The 21,787-nt window shown below is 34.7% G+C and overlaps 2 protein-coding genes across 2 annotated transcripts; both read left to right on the forward strand.

Annotated features, from left to right (window-relative positions):
• Positions 1–1,102: 1,102 nt before the first annotated feature.
• LOC140883803 (uncharacterized) lies at positions 1,103–4,710 on the forward strand. Its single transcript, XM_073290391.1, has 9 exons — positions 1,103–1,245; positions 1,502–1,549; positions 2,645–2,714; positions 2,912–3,002; positions 3,083–3,141; positions 3,606–3,865; positions 3,942–3,975; positions 4,066–4,197; positions 4,316–4,710. The coding sequence occupies exons 2-9, from the start codon at positions 1,502–1,504 to the stop codon at positions 4,495–4,497; spliced, it is 876 nt and encodes a 291-aa protein (XP_073146492.1). The 5' UTR covers positions 1,103–1,245; the 3' UTR covers positions 4,498–4,710.
• Positions 4,711–16,612: 11,902 nt separating this feature from the next.
• Positions 16,613–20,956, forward strand: LOC140880973 (E3 ubiquitin-protein ligase RING1-like). Its single transcript, XM_073285896.1, has 2 exons — positions 16,613–17,913; positions 20,630–20,956. Exon 1 carries the CDS (start codon positions 16,812–16,814, stop codon positions 17,910–17,912), a length of 1,101 nt encoding a protein of 366 aa, XP_073141997.1. The 5' UTR covers positions 16,613–16,811; the 3' UTR covers position 17,913; positions 20,630–20,956.
• The last annotated feature ends 831 nt before the right edge of the window (positions 20,957–21,787 follow it).

A 21,787-nucleotide genomic window follows, 5' to 3' on the forward strand; every position in this document is an offset into this window, starting at 1 on the left:
TGCCCACAGTTGCTAAAGTGGAGAACGAGAGGCTGCGACATTTCACTGATGTCTTGAGGTCTGACATCAAGCATGATGTTTCCATGACGGACGTGACAACGTACAAGGTAGCGGTTAATCGAGCGTACCGGTCTGAGAAGGGGAGGAAGGAGATGCAGGCTTACTTGCAGAATATAGGCAGTTCCGACAGTAATCTAGAGGACATTCCTTGCAGCAGCCAGCATAGAAGTCTTATCTTGGGTCGTTTAAGGGCTCAGATTCTCCTAGACCGCAGCAGCAGCGGCAGCAGGCCAGCAAAGACAGCAGCATTAGGGGACAGTTGCTTCTAGCACTGGAGGGGTACCTTTCTACAGACAGCGTCAGAGGCCTCATTCTGTAAAGTGTTTGGTTGGCTCAAGCAGGTGCTACCATTGCGAGGATCCGGAACAATTTCGAGGAAATGTCACACGGCGAGGCAAACCACAGGGTGCTTGTTTGTGGTGGGATTTGGATTGCAAATACTGTTTTGTTGTTTGGCAAAACAGAATTTTTAAACGGGATTGGTATTTGATGGAATTTCATGGGATTTCATTTAACAAAATGAAATCCTTACAAAATTGGTCGGATTTCATTGGATTTCATGGGATTTGGGTTTATAAAAATATTAAAATTATTTTTAATAATAAATTTATAAACTTTAGTTATAATTTAAGTTTTCCTAACAATTTTTTTTAAAAAAATATCACTTTTCCCAAATTTATGCTAGTAAATTCCAATATGTATTTTAATTTTTTTTCAAACACCAAAATGAAATTTGAATTCCAATTCTAATTCCAATTCCAATTCCAATTCAAATTCTAATTCTAAATTCTATTTTTTAGGCATCCAAACATACTAAAAGTTGCTGAATGATGAAGAGGTTGAGAATAGCAGTTTCTGGTGGGTTGTCTCATTTTGGACCCACGTTCAGCAAAGAATTGTGAGCATCAATATTTTTAATTTAATTTTTGAAGGTAAAATAGGAGTGTTTTGAGAGAAAAAGTGGCCATACCAAAAGAAAAGAAAGGTTATCACACCAACATACGGACAGGTACTATTTTTTGAAAAATCAAATACTTAAAAATAAAATTTAAAGATACGTTTTGCGTGTGCACAAGTACAGGAGTAAAAGAGAACACACTGCTGATTCGAAAATCACAAAAAGCGGAACAAATCCCGCGAAAATTGCAATTTCATCGATCCCCCGACGGAGACTGCACTTTTCAGGTATCTCTCCGGCTGCTCCTGCATCCCATTTTTCTGCAGCTTCTTGCAGTTCAATTTTGCTGGTATTTTTTTAATCTAATCTATGGTTTCGACCAAAATCCTATGGATATTTAATCTGAGAGGATTCGACTCAGGGATACGGGAAAAGACTTTCGATTTTATGTTCTTTTTTGCTTCGGAGTGGATCTGGTGAATTTTTTTGTTGTTTGTTACTGAACGAATTTGTTTTTGTTTTTACTGTTTGTGTTGATTTTAGATGGAGGCGCTTTATTCGAAGCTCTACAGCAAATACTCCAAACTCAAGGTCCCTCCTTTTACCATTATGCACTTTTTGTGTGGGAAATTTGGACTATTTTGAACGAAAATTGTGGCTTGAATACGTGATATTTGGAATGATTTGAAATTAAATTGAGGAACAAGTAAGGGCCCGATTTGAACCGTTTAATTTTATGATTGGGTGTGATTAGACGTTCTTGTAATTGACGCTCCATCTCCGATATTTGCCACGATGATGATGGTGTAGTAGTGAGCTCTCAATGACTTGTTGTGGAATAGGGAGCTTTAAGTGATAATGAATGGAATTAGTGCTGCAGTTGGTGTGCGAGAATCAAGTCTATAAATATGGAGTCAATTATCACAATTTTACTCATCGAATTTTGAAAATTTATCTTCCAAATTCTCTTGGCATTCTAGCTTATTGCTGTTTCTTTAGTGTTTGCTTTGTTCAAAATGATATTCACGCATGTATTTTGTTCATCTTAAGCAACAATTTGGCTTGATTGTTACTGGTCTGAAATATGCAATGGAAATGGATGGTCATTGTCTCATTGATTTTCAAACCACCTAAGTCTGATGGGGAATTTCTATTAGGCAAATTGTGAGTTTCCTGGGTTTTGAAACTGTTACTGGTCTAAAATATGCAATGGAAATGGATGGTCATTGTCTCATTGATTTTCAAACCACCTAAGTCTGATGGGGAATTTCTATTAGGCGAATTGTGAGTTTCCTGGGTTTTGAAAGTGTATATTTTATAAAAAATGTCAGAACTTTATCCCTCCCAAATTGGTTTTGGTCACAAAAATCTGAGTATCTACGGGTCATTCGGAGTTATGTTTCTGTTGGTTGAGGGAATTAGTTGTTCAGCTGTGCTCGAGAGCAAACATTTCAGTACTGATTCCATGCCTCTGTGCTGATCTTCCACTAGAATGCTAGCTCTATTGGAACAGCGCTCGTCACCGTTGTGTTTGGTTGCTGAACCAGCTGCTCGACTAATTTCATTTCCCATGTTCTTTATTTATTGTAATTATAGTACAATTATGTCTAACATTCTATACATGTGATTGTATGGAATTAGTTTATTATTATCATTATCTCTGCTATATTTTCCTTATTTTGGCAGAAAGAGAAAGAATCCAGACTAGACAAGCTAAATCGTGGGCAAGAACTGAAATTCATGAACTATGTAGCTGGTATAGTACCAACTTACTCTGTTTACGTTTTTGTTCTGTTTAGCTTATGCCATCTTCGCTGTTTATCTTCTTGTTGGTCATTTCATAGTTTAGAAACAGTACATGCATCCTTCATTATTTTTTGTTCATGTGAGCTTTTGAGGATTACTCAGGAGTTAGGATTTGTCTCATATGTTCAATCCTTCTTTTAAATGCAGCTGCGGATGAAATGATAGAATACTTGAAAAGTGAAAATGACACGCTACGTGGACAAGTAGATGATTTAAAAAGTGAACTGGCTGCTAAAAGGCATGCATTTATTAATTACCACTTGGTAATCTTTAAGTATTACCAGATCTCTTTAAATTTGTGCACATATTTGGCTGCAGATCTTCTAGCGATGATCATGTTCAGTGCCAGAAGCTTTTGTTGGAAGAAAATAATAAAAGTAAGGATACATCATCAGTCTCTTTTAATTCACGAATGCGATAGTTGTGAGCATGGACTTTCAAAACTTTCTGCACTTTCCTAAGTTGAAAGTCCATCAGTTGCTGACTGAAGTAGTCAAGATTTTCTTACTGAACCCAATTTTATCATTGCTAACCCTGAAAACTTTGTAGCTTAATCTGGACATGCTTGAATATTCCAAAAGCATAGGGAAATTAGGCCTCGTTTTATCGTTATCAAGACCAAATTTGGTTCACCAATGTTGATTTATCTTTTGTAATCATGCTTGTTACTTGTAGAATACTCTTCGTATTAGCGTGCTTGTTGCTTTGTTAAAATACTAATCGCACGAGCTTAAAAAAAGCTTTACCCTTGCATTCTATTGTTATTTATTATTTCAGAAAATTTCTTCAAGACACTTGCCTTGTGTCAGTTCTAAATAATTTGTGTCCCATGATACTATAGACAAGGAACTCTCAGAAGAAATTTCTAAGCTTCGGAAGCTTGAATCACAAGAATGCTCAAACTGTGCTGTGAATAAGGAAATTGATAATGAGCGGCGAACTTCACATCAAAATTCTCCAGCTGAAGGAGCACGTAGTAAATATGTTCTTAAATCAGCAAAAAAACGTAAACTTGAGCATATAACCGAAGGAACAGTCAAAGCTCAGGTTGATGGGGGACATGGGCATCTGACAGATAGTGCGCCTCTGAGCATCCAACAGGTACATACGTGGCATTCAGTTTACTAGAAGTGTGTCTTTCTAGTTTTAGCCTAACTATTGAGATGTTATGATCCAGCCTGCGTTCTGTCAAATAATGGTCAACAGTCCAGGTATGTTCCAAAAGGCATACATATTGCTTATCTGATATCTTCTCTACATTGTCCGACAACCTTGTGATTTCTTTCTATTTTGGATGGAAGGGGGTGATGCCGCGGACAATAATGCTGTTTACTGCCTTTTTCAATGTCTTGTCGAGTCAGTACTTGGCATGAAAGTCTCCCGTCATAGTCAAAGTAGTAGACCATGTATACAGGCGCAACACCAATCAAGCGGTAATCTGCAGTTACACTGGGCTAGATACTAGGATTATTGAGGTCTTTCTGTTTTGTCCTGTTTTGTAGATTTACATGACAAAATGCTGACCCGACTAAGTAGAATTTTCTCTAGCAGGTTATTCTTTCAGTTTGACATGGGTGACTAACACACACGGAGAAGCAGAACTCCTATATCGGGTTCTGTCGCTAGGGACATTTGATAAAGTGGCACCAGAGTGGATGAGGGAGATGCTGATGTTCAGCACAAGCATGTGTGACATCTTTTTCGAGAGGCTTTCCCGTGTTATCAAATGTTAATGATAAGTTTTATGAGTTCATCTTTTTAGTTTGTATGATATGATCCTGTTGTGTATGATTCGAAATATCATCAATCATATTCACATTCCCAATTTGACTACTTAAGGTTGTATTTGGATTAATGGATCGAAGTGAACAGATTTGATTTAACAACGGATCTTTTAAGCGATACCTATCATATGGTATACAATATGCATATCTTATTTTCGGTCAGCCATATGTATGTATACCAACTTTTCATAAGTTTTTGGTTCGTAAGCAGATTACGTTTAAAATTAATTGAAAAACACAATAATTTCAAAATTTAAATGATGCATGATTATTTTTTTTTACTTGATTTTTTCATATTTTTTAATGGGAAAATTGCATATATCACTCTTGTGAAATCCCGTGTTAGCTAATAACCCCCTGTGAAAATTTTTTAAGCTAATAACCTTCTGTGATTCTAGATTTGTAGCATACACATCTTTTTCAGCTAAAAAATGACGAAAATACCCCTACATAAAATAAATGATAAATTAAATAGTTCATAAAAGTCAAGGACATTTTCGTCATTTTTTAGTCAGAAGGGGTGTGTATGCTACAAATCTAGAATCACAGGGGGTTGTTAGCTTAAAAATTTTTCACAGGAGGTTATTAGCTAACACGGGATTTCACAAGGATGATATATGCAATTTACCCCTTTTTTAATCTTTACTTTCAATAATTGAAAATACATTTTTTGCCGAATTGAGTATGTAAAACGTATTGAAACAAAACATGATTATTTTATTAAAGCAACATTTTTTTTAACAAAAAATTTCGCAACACGTATAATAACTAAAAATTCTTTTAGAATTTGCATGTTTTTCAAGAATTTGACCAAATCATGTATTTTTTGAATCAATGTATTTAGAACCCTGATTATTCATTTCCATCGAAGTAAAGAATTTTAAATATTTTGATAATAGAAGAAATTTCTGTTTCTGTTTCAGTTTTTAGTTTTGTTTTTAGGCCAATATTTGGTTGATCACTTTTGTTGGAATACATCAACGTATAATACTTATTTGTGTTATATTTCGATTATTCCATTAAATTTTTTTTATATTAACGGTTTAACCGAATTTAAAATAATTTGATAATAGAAAAAAAATATTTTTCAATTCTTTATTCATATTTTTATGTCAACATTTAATCGGACAGGCGAGGGTTTCAAAATCACCTTTGTTGGAACACACAATAACATCTTTGTGTTATATTTCGGACATCTCATTAATTTTTTTTAAATTAACGATTTAAACGAATTTTAAATATTTCGATAATAAGAGAAATTTCTTTCAGTCCTTTATTCATATTTTTAGGAAAACATTTGGTCGAACATATGATAGTACAAGATTATCTATATCAGAAATATTTCAACCATTCAACATCTTTATGTTATATTTCGATCATTTCGTTGAAATTTTTTTAAATTAACGGTTTACAAAAATTTTAAATCATGAGAATTTAAATATTTTGATAACAAGAGAAATATTCTTTTCAGTTAAGGTTTTAGGTCAACATTTGGTCGAACAAATGAGGGTTTCAAAATCATCTTTGTTGAAAACACATCCTTGTGTTATATTTCGGTCATTCTATTAAAAAAAAGTCTAAATTTAACGGTTTCAACGAATTTTAAATATTCCAATAATAGAAGAAAAATTATTTTCCCTTTTTAATTCATTTTTTAGGGGCAATATTTGGTCCAACAGATGGTAGTAGTTTCAAGATTTCCTTCGCAAGAAACACATCAACATCTTTGTGTTATATTTCGAATATTCCGTTTAAAAAATTTTAAATCAACGGTTTATATGAGTTTTATGTCATTTAATTTAAAATATTTTGATAATAGGAGAAATCTTCTAGTTATTTATTCATGTTTTTAGGTCAACATTTGGTCGGACAGATGAGAGTTTCAAAATCATTTTTTTTGGAAACACTTCAACATCTTTGTATTATATTTCGTTAATTCAATTAAAATTAATTTAAAATTAACAGTTTAAATGAATTTTAAATATATGTATTTTAGATATTTCGATAATAGTAAAAATATTTCTTTTAGTTCTTTATTCATGTTTTTTTAGGTCAACATCTGGTCGAATAGATCATAGATGATAGCTTCAACATTACCTTGTTGGAAAGTGGAAACACATCAAAATCTTTGTATTATATTTTGATAATTCTTTTAAATATTTTTGATTAACGGTTTAAATGAATTCTAAATCTATGAATTTTAAATATTTTTTTTAAAGGAAGAATTTTAAATATTTTGATAATAGGAACATTTTTTTTCTAGTTCTTTATTCATGCTTCGAGGTGAAATTTTGGTCGGACAGATGAAGGTTTCAAAATCACCTTTGTTGGAAACACATCAACATTTTTGTGCTATATTTCAATCATTCCGTTATAAAAGAATTTAAAATTGATGGTTAAAAAAAAAATTAGATTTATGAATTTTAAATATTTGGATAATAGGATAATATCTTTCAGGTTTTTATTCATGTTTTTAGGTCAACATCTGATCAAACAAATGAGGATTTCAATATTATCTTTGTCGGAAACATATCAAAATCTTTGTGTTATATTTGATCATTTCGTTAAAAGAATTTTAAATTAACGGTTTAAACGAATTCTAAATTTATAAATTTTAAATATTTTGATAAGGAGAGAAATACTTCTTTCAGTTCGTTACTCATGTTTTAGGTCAACATCTGTCGAGCATATGGGGGTTTCAAGATTATTTTTTTTGGAAACACATCAAAATATTTGTATTATATTTTTATATTTTCGTTAAAAGAATTTTAAATTAATGATTTAAACAAATTTTAAAATACGGTTTTAATGTTTGACAAAACGAAATTTCAAAACGAAATTGGTATTTGATGTGATTTAATGAGATTTCATTTAACTAAGTAAAATCCTTATAAAACTGGTCGGATTTCATGGGATTTGAGTTTATAAAATAATTAAATTATTTTTAATAATAAATGTATATACGTCAGTTATAAATTTTAAGTTTTCTTCAAAAAAAATTTACAAAATATAATTTATATAAAATTTATACTATCAAATTTCAAAATATATTTTAACTTTCTGTCAAACACCAAAATGGAATTCCAATTCCATGTATTTAAAATCCAATTCCAATTCTAAATTCAAATACAATTCCAAATTCTATTTTTTAGACATTCAAACACACTTTTAAGCTCTTAGGTCAACATCTGGTGTTAGAATAGACAAGAGTATCAAGATTATCTTTGTTGGAAACACATCAACGTCTTTGTATTATATGTTGATCATTGCGTTAAAATAATCTTAAAATAACTGTTTAAACGAATTTAAAGCATAATACCCAAAAATAAAAATAAAAATGAAATATAAAGTCTATTAAAATTAGCGATTTAAACGAATTTTAAAATATCGTTTTAGTATTTGACAAAATAAGATTTCAAAACGGGATTGGTATTTGATGAGATTTAATGAGATTTCATTTAACTAAGTGAAATCCTTATAAAACTGGTAGGATTTTATGGGATTTCATGGGATTTGAGTTTATAAAAATAATTAAATTATTTTTAATAATAAATGTATATACGTTAGTTATAAATTTTAAGTTTTCTTCAAAAAATTTCTACAAAATATAATTTATATAAAATTTATACTATCAAATTCCAAAATATATTTTAACTTTATGTCAAACACCAAAATGAAATTTCAATTCCATGTATTTAAAATCCAATTTCAATTCCAAATTCAAATACAATTTCAAATTCCATTTTTTAGCATTCAAACACACTTTTAAGCTCTTAGGTCAACATCTGGTGGTAGAATAAACGAGAATATAAAGATTATCTTTGTTGGAAACACATCAACATCTTTGTATTATATGTTGATCATTGCGTTAAAATAAGAGTCAATTGTGAATAAATCCCTAAACCCAAACCTAACTTTTTTATAAATTCCTACAATAAAAATTCTTTCTTAAAACTCCCTAGGACCACCAAACTTGATCAAATCCAATGTTTAATTTTTGTACCCAATTTATGCATTTATGTACTCCATTTATGCAATGTTTGTGCTCAATTATGGTACTCGAATCATCCGCACAATTGGTATCAGAGCTCTAGGTTAAATATTCAGACTTAATATTATTCGTTAACTCATACTTTTCTTTGTTGAGGAGAAGATTTTTTTATAAAAAATGACTTCAAACGAAGGTTTGAATCAAGAGGATTTTATTTATAAGAAATCCTATAAGCAAGTTAATTTGTTCACAATAGATTACTTACGACAGAAAGATGATTTTTAACTCTCAATTTTTAGAAATTACCCCAGATTCCTCTAAACTCTCCGGAGATCTTAGAGAAATTCAAAAGACGGTACAATATTACAGCAATCAGCTGTATGAAATACCTCGGCAGATTGAAGGAATCCTTAAGAAACAAGAAGAAATTCTTGTAACCCTAAAGGATCTTCAAACTAAAATCACAAATCTAGAACAAACTTCAGGTTCTAGAAAAGGAAATACAGGAGGAAGGTTACCACTCTCGTTTGGTACCGAACCGTTGTTACATCAGAAAGGTAAAACCAAAATGGTTCAAAAACCTTTAACTGATGATGAAAGGATGATTAATCTTATAAAAGCAGTATCAGAGAAAAACACTATCTGATGACTACTTTAGAGAAATTAAATCTCGAGGATCTACAAGATCTCGCGGATTCTTTTGCGAATCTCAAAGTAGTAGATCTAAAAATGAACTCCCCTGAGGGTGAACAATCCATAGGGAATCCCCCAATATATGTGGTTAAAACAGAAGAACCACATAGTGAGTTTCAGGTTGAAGAAAATTCACATCCAGCAGGAACCAGATCAAGAAGGAGTAAAATCTCACTCCATCAAACTCCTTACGGAAAAACTGTTTTAGATCCAATACATCCTTACGGGGTTATGTTCAACCTTGATGTTTTGGACTTCAAAAACAGAGAAGATCTTATAGATGATTGGACGTCAGTTATGAGAATTGCAGCAGGGACATTAGATCTCAATAAAGAAGGATTCATTAAACTTCTAGAAATGAGTCTAATGGGATCTGTCAAGATTGCTTGGAAGATGACTATGCTAGATACGAAGGAATCAATCTTAGCAGGAGAATCCCTCAGCGAAATTGGAGAAAGAATGGCCACCCTATTTAAAGCACAATTCATAGGAGTAGACTATTTCAACAATCAAGATACAGAGAAAAAGAGAAGATATACTCAAGCTCTGTATAGCCTCGAGTTACATGATATCTGTTTAGTTGATGAATACATTATGTTATTCACTAAATACAGATGGAATTCAGGAGTCGAGGAAAATGTAGCTATTCAGCTATTTTTCGCAAAAATGCCAAGTCCCTGGAGAGAAATATTGATTAAAGAATACGTTCCAGGTCATCTTGACACTTTGGCAAGACGCGCGTCCTTTTTGAAAGGAAAATTGGCAGAATGGTGCCATATGGCAGCATTACAGAAGAACTACAAGAAAATAAGGGGTATAAATAAACGTACACCTTTATGTTGTAAAGATAATGATCTTTCAACGATCATTGGAAACAGATCACAGGGATTTAAAAGGAATAAATTCAGAAGTAATCCCTACAATAAAAGAATGAGAAGTTCTTGGAAACCAAGAACAATTTGGTCCAAACAAAAGGCCAGATCTTATAGGTCAGGAAAAAGAAGTGGACCTACAAGAACATCCTCTGTAACAAGCTCATCACAAAGCAGGGAAAGAACACCATCAAGAAGAACTTTCAGAAGAACTCATACAAGAGCAAGTGAAAGTTTCAAGGATTGCAACTGCTGGACATGTGGAGCAAGAGGACATATATCTACAAATTGTCCAGAAAACGAGAAAAAAGGAGTTAAACTCTTTAAAGCAACACCAGATATGGATGATGCGGTCTTCTTTCAAGATCTATTCCAAGTATATCAATTTGAGGATATCCCCTCAGATGAAAGCATATACGAAGAAGAGATATTGTTTAGTCAAGAAGATTTTGAGGATGGATCAGAATCAGAATCAGAATAAAGAAGAAGTGTTTCGGCATGAAACACATGAAAGTTTGGCTGGATTCTTTAGCCAAACCACGATATCTCATAATATGGTCCAAAGGATTATGAGAGAAAATCCAACGTTACAAAAGTACCAGGGATTTTCGGCAGGACAAGTAGAAAGAGTCTTAGGCAACCTAGGGCTTAGACAAAGAAGACATAATTTGATTTACAAAGTATCCAGAAGGGAAATGGAAATCTCCATGGAGTTAACAAGTAATCAAATAGAGATGTAGTTAATTCCTTTTGAAGAAATAAGAGAGGAATTACAAAAGTTGAAAAGTGAGGTAGCAAGGACGATGTCTTGGATTCATATTGGAGCAATCCAAATAATGATCAAGGCAACTTTTAAAGAAGGAATAGATTCACCCATAGATATCGTAGTATGCGATAAAAGAATGGGGAATATTCAAGATGCTGTCCTGGGTACTATCTCAGGAAATCTTTGTGCAGGAAAAATTGTAGGAGTTATCTATCCAAGAATAGCCTACAATTTAGCTGACAGGGACTTTAGTCGAGCCTTGACGTTGCATCAAAACTTCAAGGAAAAGAGACTGATGAAGGAAGGTAATAGACCATATTCTATTACATATCAAATTTCATATGCTCTTTTTAATACTCATCATTCTGAATTATTTATTAGAAATGAGTTCATTGAAATTCCAGAGATCTTTGGGAAAGTTGCTCATACAATATACCCAGAAAGAATCGAGTTTTCTTTAATTCAGGAAACAGACATTCAAATTCAAGACAGACCGGTTCTATACAGAGACCTTAAAATAGAACCTCGAAGGTTATATTTTCAAGAAAACCGAATGACAAGTAGGAGATGGGACAAATCTCCTATTCAAAAAATTCCACCAGAAGAAAAAGAGTTTTCTATAATAGGAAAACTTAGATCTCCAGAAGGATGGAAAGAAGTGAAAATAGTATTCGATATTACAAGTCATCGGAACCAGTTCCCTTGTAACTCGATTTACTATTTGGAACAATATGAAAAAGGAACTTACCAAGGATTGATAAATATTGGAGAATTGGAAGTTCAAATATGTGGAATTCCAGGAAAAGAAGTGGATCAGCTCATTCTTGGCCTAGAGTTTCTGGAGGATCATAAACCATGGAAACGCCTTGAAAAGGGAATAGAGTTCATGGCCAAAGAAAAGACTTGGAGGATTCAATAAGAATTCTACGAAATGGAAAACCAAGAGAATTGGATAAGGGACAATCCCTTAATCAGATTCGAAAACTCTGTTTACAAACAGAGGAAGAAGCAACTGTTGAAATTAGTAAGTCATGAACATGATTTACTAGAACGCATTGAAGAGGTAGAAAGGAGTAACCATACTTTATCTTCTGAAGCCTTAGGAAGACTAAAGGTGAATAGTCTTAATCGGATTACTGAGTTACAACACAGTCTGTTAAAAATGGCAGGGCCATTTAGTAATCCCTTTAAAAAATGACAACAAGTCCTTTCTCCATATACATTCTGATAGGGATGTTGTATGAACAATATAAGGCTGAATACTTTGCAGCTTATATCGATTCGGGAGCAGGAATTTGTACAGCAAAAAGAGGAGTCTTCCCTGAAGAATGTGAAGAAGATTTGCCAAAAATTGCTGGACGAGATTTCTCTCGAAGAATTTTAATTCTTTGCAAAGGAATAAAACAAGCAGAGATCCTTATGGGAGGAGCAGGGCAGACACCTTGGTACAAAGTAAAAACACCACCAATCTATTTCCATGATACAGGAGCTGATATCCTGTTAGGAAATAACTTCTTACAAATGTTTAAGAAGTACACACAAGACAATGAGTCAAGAAGACTTATGTTCACTACAATTTGTGATCATAAAATTATCGTTCAAAGACTCAAAGTTGCTTTTTATCGACAATTGCCGATAATATTTCGCAGCCAGCGTGGTGATAAAGGACAACTTTTTCACCCAAAAATGAAAGATCCAAGGAGGTTTGGAAAAACCATGTTGAAAATAACAACAGAACAAGAACTCCAAACAGAGGATATGGAGTTTCTCAAGGTAACTCTACATCACAGAGATATAGAGTTAGAAAATAAGGTATCCCTTGAAGATGTCAAAAAGAGGCTCAAAGAAAGTTACAACGAGCACCCTTTGGCATGGTGGGATAGAAATCAACTCAAAGCCAGTCTTACTCTAAAGGAAGGCAAAGAGTATGAATTCGTCAGATATAAGCCTATCCCGATGAACATAACAGATCAAAGGGATATGAGAATGATTATCAAGGAACATTTGGACCTTGGTCTAATCAAAGAAGAAGTTTCACCATATAGCAGCCCAGGATTTCTGGTCAGAAATCATGGTGAAATAAAAAGAGAAAAACCCAGGTTAGTTATTAATTACCAAGGTATTAATAAAATCCTAGAGTTTGATGGGTACTTCATACCCAGTAGAGAACATCTAATTAGCTGTGTACGAAATGCTAGAGTGTTCTCAAAATTTGATTGTAAGTCTGGATTCTACCAAATAAGAATGGAAGAAGGCAGTAAGAAATTCACAGCCTTCTCTACTCCACAAGGACACTATATTGGGAAGTTATGCCTATGGGATTGGCAATGCACCACAAATATTTCAAAGAAAGATGGATAATCTTTTTAAAGATTATTTCAACTTTATGTTTGTTTATATTGATGATATTCTTATAGCATCAAAAAACATAGACGAACATGTTAAACACTTAGATATTTTCTCTAAGATTTGTAAAAAAGAAGGACTGGTTTTATCTGAAAAGAAAGCAGCCATAGCAACAAGGAAAATTGAATTCCTTGGTATTGAGATTGATGAAACTGGAATAATTCTACAACCCCATATTGTGGAAAAGGTAAAGAATTTTCCAGATAAACTCAAAGATGTAAAACAACTCCAGAGTTTTCTAGGAGTAGTTAATTTTGCAGGGATGTTCATAAACAACCTAGCAATGTACAGAAAGGTGTTCAGTCCTTTGTTAAAAAAGGATGCCAGGTTTATATGGACCGATGACTATACTAAAGGGGTAAACCAATTAAAGAAGATATGTAAGAATCTCCCAAAAATGGCTATACCCATAGATGAAGATGATCTGATATTATTCACAGATGTCAGTGATGATTGGTGGGCAGCTGTCCTTACCAAGATCACTCCAGATGGAGAAATACCATGCAGATACTGTAGCGGTCTTTTTTCAGAATCAGAGGCCATCAGATGACATATCAACGAGAAGGAATTTTATGCAGTTAAAAGGGCTTTTGAAAAATGGCCATTATTTTTACTTGCTAAAAAATTCACGCTGAAGGTTGATAACACCCAGGTAAAAGCTTTCTTAAGAAATAAGATTGAATCTAAACCTGAGAAAGCTAGGTTATTAAGATGGCAAGCATTATGTCAAAATTATATTTTTGATATTGTTATTATTAAATCTCATGAAAATATTCTTGCAGATTTCTTAACAAGAGATGGAAGGCAGTGACGTGGATTCCATCATGAAAATGCAGAGGCATCTCAGGGAACACCTTGGGTTGCTTCAAACCGAGTTCAACCAGTTAGTCATTAATGCTGAAATGGCTAGCAGGTTACAACAAGCTGATCGGATCAAAGTATCTAATCAAATTACTGGATGTATGCAAGCTCAAACTCAACTATGGGCTGCTATTCAAGGGACAATTGTTAAGGCTATAGAGAAACCATTGGTTTCTCATAAACAGGAAAAGTTAAAACCATTGGTTTTACAAGAAGAAAAAACACAGCCACTGGTTGTAGAACAAAGGGTTGAAGATTCCAAAACCCAAGAAACAAGTGCTAATCTATTATCAGCTTTTGATGAATTGGATGAAGCAACAATTGATGAGAATAATTCATCAAGTCAACCCTCCGCCTCTGGGGTAAAAGAGGAAGAGATGAATCTTAGGCCCAACACTGACAAGGGTAAATCTAAGATTGATACCTCCAGCTATTATTTCTCCATTCTAGGTTTATCAACAGAAGTGGGAGAAATTAAAGACAAGGAGTGAAATCAACCCAAACACTTGCAAGGTTGATGTTGCAGGAATATATCCAAGGGTTTGGCTAAAAAACAATGTCAATCCTAAGGATGTAAAACTCTGGTATGAATTTGGGGCTTTGGCCTCAGTTTATACAACGTCACCAAGCTTCCCGGAGATATCACAGTTACCAAAATGGATCCAGGAAGCAGTCCAAGAAACATGGACAAATAATGATCATTTGTCAAGAGGAGATGTGCTAGAACTATATTTCTTCAGTGCAGCTCCAGAGCCAACAGGGAAAGGATCACATGAACCCTTTCATTTCATCAAGCTAAGGAGACCTGATATGACGGGCCATAAATTTATCAAGGATCCTAAAGCTGAAGAAATATCTTTGGTGTCCACTTTTGGAGAAAATGAAATCTCAACCAGAAGGGCATGGGGTATTTGGGTCTGTCTCACCGAGATGAAAAAAGTCGAATTTTCGTTCAAATTCTACCAGAATTCTGTGAATGGATCGTTCCTGTTAAATACAATGACAGGAAAAACTACAGCTTTCGCGGAAGAACTCTTCGAAAAGAAGAGAAACTTTTTGTGAAACAACAAGCTGCCGGGGAGTAAAGAAACTCGCCGAAAATTTTGTAACATGGCTCACATAGGAAGATGGTCTGAGGTTATCTGCCCAAAATGTCCTGATCATAAGGAGCCAGAGTTCGGAAAAATATTCAAACTACGAACGGATCGAAAAGATTTTTCCGAGACAAGCAAAGGTGGACAGGGACCACCAAAGATGCGTTTTTTCAGGGGACCACTGCAAAAGCAGAAGATGCCCCGACAACAATAAAGAAGACATGTGAGGAGCATAAATCCAAAAGAAAAAGGACGACATGTTACTCCTCCACCAACAAACGATGCCATCAATAATGGCATAACAGGACAAGGTGAATAACGTGTGACTCATCCACTAGCTAAAGATGCCATTAATAATTGCATAAAAGGACAAGACAAACAGCTGTAAGATTCCCTGAAGTTTTTCGGTGAAACGAGTGGAACCTCAGCTATAAATACAAGCGTTCAAGGAAGCTGAAGACATCGATCATTCCCTTCAGTTTTCTTACAAATAAATTGTTGTAATATTTCTCTTTCTATTGATATAAGTTTTCGTTTATGTATTTCAAGAACAAGGCTACTATGAGTAGCTAAACAAGTTGTCTTCTCCTCTTCAAAGGAGTTGATTTATGTAATAATATTATGTCTGAATAATTTTTCTAAAGTCTCTTGTTCTTTCATGCTCATATTTTATAATTAAATTCATATACCATACGCCTTAAGGTAGAAAACGAATTAAGGCTGTGCTGGGTGTCATTGAAGGAGCTTGTGCAGAAACCATCTGTTGCGACTGCGTGGTTGGAGTGTGAGGAGCACTTCGTAAAACTCGGCAGATATGACCCGACGACACTATGGTCAAAGAGGTTTTTGAATTTAATTCATCTTACGGAAGCATGCTGGACCCTAATCCAGAGTATATCGGCTGGAAACCTTGCGTAACCGATAGTTCGACTTAGCCTGAACTAGTTCGATAGGTAAAACAACGCCACGTACAAAGGATTAAATGCTAAACACTTTATTAAGACAAATTTGGGGACCACTAGGGAGTTGAAACAAAAAAATTGGAGTGTAGGGAGTTAAGAGAAAGAAATGTTTGGGTTTGGGGATTTTAAAATAATTTGCCCTTAAAATAATCTTAAAATAACTGTTTAAACAAATTTAAAGCAAAATACCCAAAAATAAAAATATAAATAAAAATATAAATATAAAGTCCATTAAAAAAACGTGTATAAACCACGTGTATATCGATAAGTACTCAGATTTTAAGATAATTGGCGTCCAAATTGGAACATTGAATCCACATTTTTTTAACCACGTTCGAGACTTTACTAAAATTTAGTAGCAAGTGCGACTATATAACTTGAGGGAAAAAAGGGAACAACGTTTTTGGTTCTAATTGTACAAAACTAGAATGAAATCAACCGAACACAATAGCTTCCCAATCACCGCCACCACTGAACTGTACGTCTTCTTTGGTCTTCAATTGTCCTTCGCCCGAATTCGTCTCCCCAAAATCTTCCCAATCCGCGAAATTCATCTCTCTCTGTGCACAATCGGTGGGCGTAGATTCATCTAGATACTCGCAGAATCACGGGATTATAATGTCTTCGGCGGGAACTATCGGCGCCGCCGCCGCTCCGCTGCTGTATTTCTGCTACCAATGCGAACGGCAAGTCAGCATCACACCCCCGCCGTCTCCAGATGCGGATCTTGTTTGCCCGATCTGCCAAGGTGGGTTTTTGGAGGAATCGGACACCGCTCCTCCATCAAACCCTAATAACGCTGTCCCTAACCGCTTTTTCGACGACGGTTTCCCGCCTTTCCCCTTTATCTTCTCCTCTGCCTCCGGCCGAGGCGGATTAGAGACGTTTGACGACCTGTCTTCTCTTTTCGGGGACCGATCCCCCAACGAGTTTAATCCGTATGCTTTTCTGAATAACTACATCAATAATTTACAGGCGAGGGGGGCGAATATTCAGCTTGTGTTTGAAACACCTGGAGGAGGTGGACCAGGTGGTGGAGGGGTCGACTTTAGGCTTCCAACGAATTTGGGGGATTATTTTATGGGGCCTGGTTTGGAGCAATTGATACAGCAGCTTGCGGAGAATGATCCAAATCGTTATGGGACACCTCCTGCTTCGAAATCTGCTGTGGAGGGATTGCCGGATATAAAAATTAACGAGGAGATGTTGGTGTCGGATTCATCTCAATGTGCTGTTTGTAAAGATAGTTTTGAGTTGAATGAGGAGGCTAAACAGATGCCTTGCAAACATATTTACCACAAGGATTGTATAGTGCCTTGGCTTGAGCTACATAACTCTTGTCCGGTTTGTCGATATGAGTTGCCTACTGATGACCAAGATTATGAGAACCGAAAAACAGGGCAGTTGAATGATAATGGTAGAAGGAACAGTGATATCAGTAGTAATATAGGTTTGGGGTCTGGTGGTGGAAGTCTGGAGAACATTTTTGATGATGATAACACCAATCCACAGACACCAAGGACAGTGGAAAGGAGGTTTAGGATATCATTCCCATGGCTTTTTAGAGGATTTGGTTCACCAGCAGAGACAAGCAATGGTGGGGGTGGAGGAGCTGGGAGCAGCGATGGAGGGAACACCAACAATAGTAACAGCGGAGCTTCCAATCCCAACTCAGGTGGAGGGGGAAGAGGACAGGCTAATGAGGAGGACCTCGACTGAAGTATGTTTCTGTTGTGGTTTAGGTTTTTTTTTTGTTTTGTTATGATTTTTCCTAGACTGAAGTATGTTTCTGTTGTGGTTTAGGATTTTTTCCTCCAATTTGCTTTTGTGTTGATGTGATTTACTGTTTTTATCGTGTTTTTATTGTATAAATGCATTGCACTATTGCTTGAATGTTATAAATGCATTGCATTATTGCTTGAATGTTTTAAGACAAATGTGCAAAGTTTTGTTTTCCAAGTTTGTTGGGTCAACTTGTTGGAGCAAAGAAGTAACCAGGTGCAGCCCATTAGCCCAGTGTTGGACCATTGGTTGCTTAGAAGTTGCTACTTAGTTTTGGGCACTGTTCTAAAAGGCCTAGCCTAGGCAGTAGGACATTGTCCACCTCCCTAATTTTAAACCGTTGATACCTGTGAGTGTTATCACATTAATCAGCCGCCTTGGCCCCTAATCGCCACTCAAAATCCACCTAGGCGATAGCTGGTCACCTAGATTAATATATAATATATTTTTAATTTAAATTTTTTTAAAAAGATTATTTGACATATTTTAGCCTATAAATTTATATCTGATCGGTCCGATCGGGTGAAGATAAGGAATATGCAGTGAATTTTGAGTTTGTATTCGATAAAGATAAATGTTGGTGAAATTTTAGGATGAACAAGAAGAATTAGATATTTAGGCTAAAAAAGAAAAAAAACCGCCTAGGCATGTTGCCAAAGCGTCTGCGCGCTAGGCGGTGGGTGACTTCCAGCCTACCACCTACCGCGTTTTAGAACGTTGGTTTTGGGTTTTGTTGTACATTGTGAATATGCGGTTTAAAGATTCTTATACTGGACGATTTTTTCTATCAACAAGAGTAAAGACAGAAAGAAGAAAACAATTTGAGTATGTTTAAAGTAAGAGTATTAGACAACAGTAGATATTGTTGTGAGTAATGCTATAAAGTTTACATTTCTGATCTTGAGGCATATCTGATGTTAAAGAAACAAATCAAATAAGTTTCCTTGTTTAAGTTTCACTTTTGTGGTTGACTAATGTCTGGTGGTGGAATAAATTGCCAGTTAGGAAGTGTATACTGATGAACGACCAAGTACCACAATAATAGTGGTTATTTTGAAAGTTTTTGTGCAATTTAAAAGATACTTCTGATAGCTTGTGCTGGTGGGACTCTATCGTCATGTTGATTTGTATATTACTTTTCTGAATGATAAACTGTTCGAAGTTGAATGCGTTTGGGCAAAGACATACATGGCAACATGAAGGTGATTAATTTATTTTCAACATCTTGCCAAAACCCTTCTTCCTCGTGGTTCATTTCAGGGTCCAGCTTCGGCTACTGAAAAATTCTTGAATCAAATAAAATTTTCCCATACTGTGTTATCATGGCTCCATTAACCTAAGTGGCATCTATTTACCTGATAATGGTGGTGCTTCACAGGATTACTCACCTTAAATTGCTTGGCATTGATGTTGAACATCGTATTTGTAATAAACTTTATTAAGTTCTCTGTTAATGGGTAACCGGGCTTACTGTTTATTTAGATGAACTATTGGCTTAAATGGTTAAATTATAGAGTTCGCAATATATACTGCTAGTTCTTCGACAATTAAAATCACCATGTTCTAACTGCTATAATCCAAGGTCAATCAGAACTTTTTTCTATTCATTTGGTTCAGGCTTTAGTACCTCTCTGTATCGTCTACGTTTGTCAATAGATTTTTCTGCATTATTTCTACGAGTTCCGGTTACTGATCTTTCACAAGTGTGATTTCTCTTCTTCATTGTTGATTCTCGAACATAATTACTGTCGAATTGTGTTTGTTAGTCTTTCAACTATTTTGAGTCGAAATGGGTAGTTTGGCAGTTTCTAGGACAATTTAACACAATTGATTGCAATTGGCCATAATTTTATCTTATGAGGTCTTTACATTCAAGAGCATACACAAATATTATTTTTGACAGAATGGGTAGAACGTGTATTAAATATCAGATCTTAATAGGCTATCTTTTGTTTGGAGGCTTCGACCTCACATAGATTTATCTGAGCTCCTGCATTTAAAGAATTAGTGCAATGAGGAAAGAAAAAGTTGTGTTTCTTCCATTTTGTTACTCTAAAATTATGATATCTTGTTTCCTCAGCAGCATTGTTGACACTGTACCTTGATATCCTGTCTTCTGGATATTGAATGATGGAATTTAAAGTTATGCTTGCATTTGCAGATGATGTGCATTGTGAAAACAAGTAAAGATTTTGTTCAATGGATGCTGTTGACCACAAATTGCATTAACATCCTTTCCGTTTCTTTTTACTATTTCTTTACTAAACACATGGGAAACTGGTGTAGAATTGATGGCATTGTCATTGGTGGTAAGGAATTGAGGCTCGGAACTGGCATTTGAAACGGTTGTTTTCCCAAAAGTGAATTGAAGTCAGCAAATCATTACTGTTTATTAGAATCCTGCCAATGACTACTAGCTCTTAGTAGAATCATACACAGTTACCCGTAATTGCAACAAGGGTTATTACTTTGAGGACCAATGCAAGCGTGCATGACTACAAAGATGTGAATATGTATACATAAATGCATGTGCAATATAATTGCCTTATGTGATTCTTCATGTTTCAGAAGTGTTGCATTTGTGATATATCGTGGATTTGTTGTTTGTTCAACACCGGAGTCTTTTTGTCGATTGAATGTTCTATTATTTCCAGGTATACAGAATTACGAAGCTGAAGAAACAAAAAGGATATTTTTGTACAAAATGGAGTAATTCTGAAGCATTATTGGTTGCTTGTGGACAAGAAAATAGGTAGCCATTCCTTGTTCAGTTTTCATTTTGGTGCAACCTAAATTTGTTTTTATGTATGATATGTGACATAGATTCACCATTTTGTTTGATATTTTCTTCCTTTCGCTCTCAAACATTGGGTTATAAATAGATGATCAAGTTGTTTTATCTTTAATTTTATGTCATTCACATTTTCTATCATTTAGAACAATTTCTATAATGATTAAAACCTAGTTATCATTGTATGCCAGTCCGATATTGTGGATGGTTTGGTCTCCCTCGACGATGCATTCTTTATTTATGGGACTATGGTATTTGTCTATTAATTTTTAGGAAAATTACAATGTTGATCATGTAATTTTGTCACTTTCATGTCACTTTTTGATTTTGGTATTCTATGTTTTAAAATTTCAGTTTTGGTCCTATATTTTCTGATTCTTTTTTGGCATGTTTCACAACATAGCTGGGGTTGTCGAAAAAGGGCCAAGATTGTAAATTTTTTTTTGAAAAAATCAAAGATAACAACGAAAGCGGTGCCGATGGTTAGAAACTTTTTTCCCCCTAATTTTTTAAACTTTTTAGTTTTCACATTTTCAATCATAAAAGTTAGAAACTAGTGCCTTCACGCCACATTATGTCGTATGCTAGTAGTGTAAAGGTTAACTAGGGAAATCAACCTATGCATGCCGATGGTTCGCAACTCATCTCGCACCAACGTTCCATGTTTGAGACTAGGTCTTGTATTTGACGTAACAAATTTTTCTCCAGGAGAAAAAATAAGTGTTACATTGTTAATTCTACATTGATTATGGAACCCGACCGATTTTTTCGGGTATCTGAAAATGGGGACTATGCTCCTCCTCTAGCTGGTAAGTTAGATCCTACCTATACAGGCACTGCCTTGAGGTAGATCTAACGATGGAATGCCTGTATAGGTAGGTTGAAATAAACCCCTCTAGCTTTATTCCTCCTACTTTGAAAAGTGACGTGTCAGTTTTATTTATCATTATTTTTGAAACATATTTATTATTTATTTTATTTTTCTTGTTTTTGTGTTTTTTCCTCTTTTTACCTTTTACTC

The sequence above is a fragment of the Henckelia pumila genome, chromosome 2 (assembly GCF_033568475.1).
Source record: "Henckelia pumila isolate YLH828 chromosome 2, ASM3356847v2, whole genome shotgun sequence".
Taxonomy (NCBI): domain Eukaryota; kingdom Viridiplantae; phylum Streptophyta; class Magnoliopsida; order Lamiales; family Gesneriaceae; genus Henckelia; species Henckelia pumila.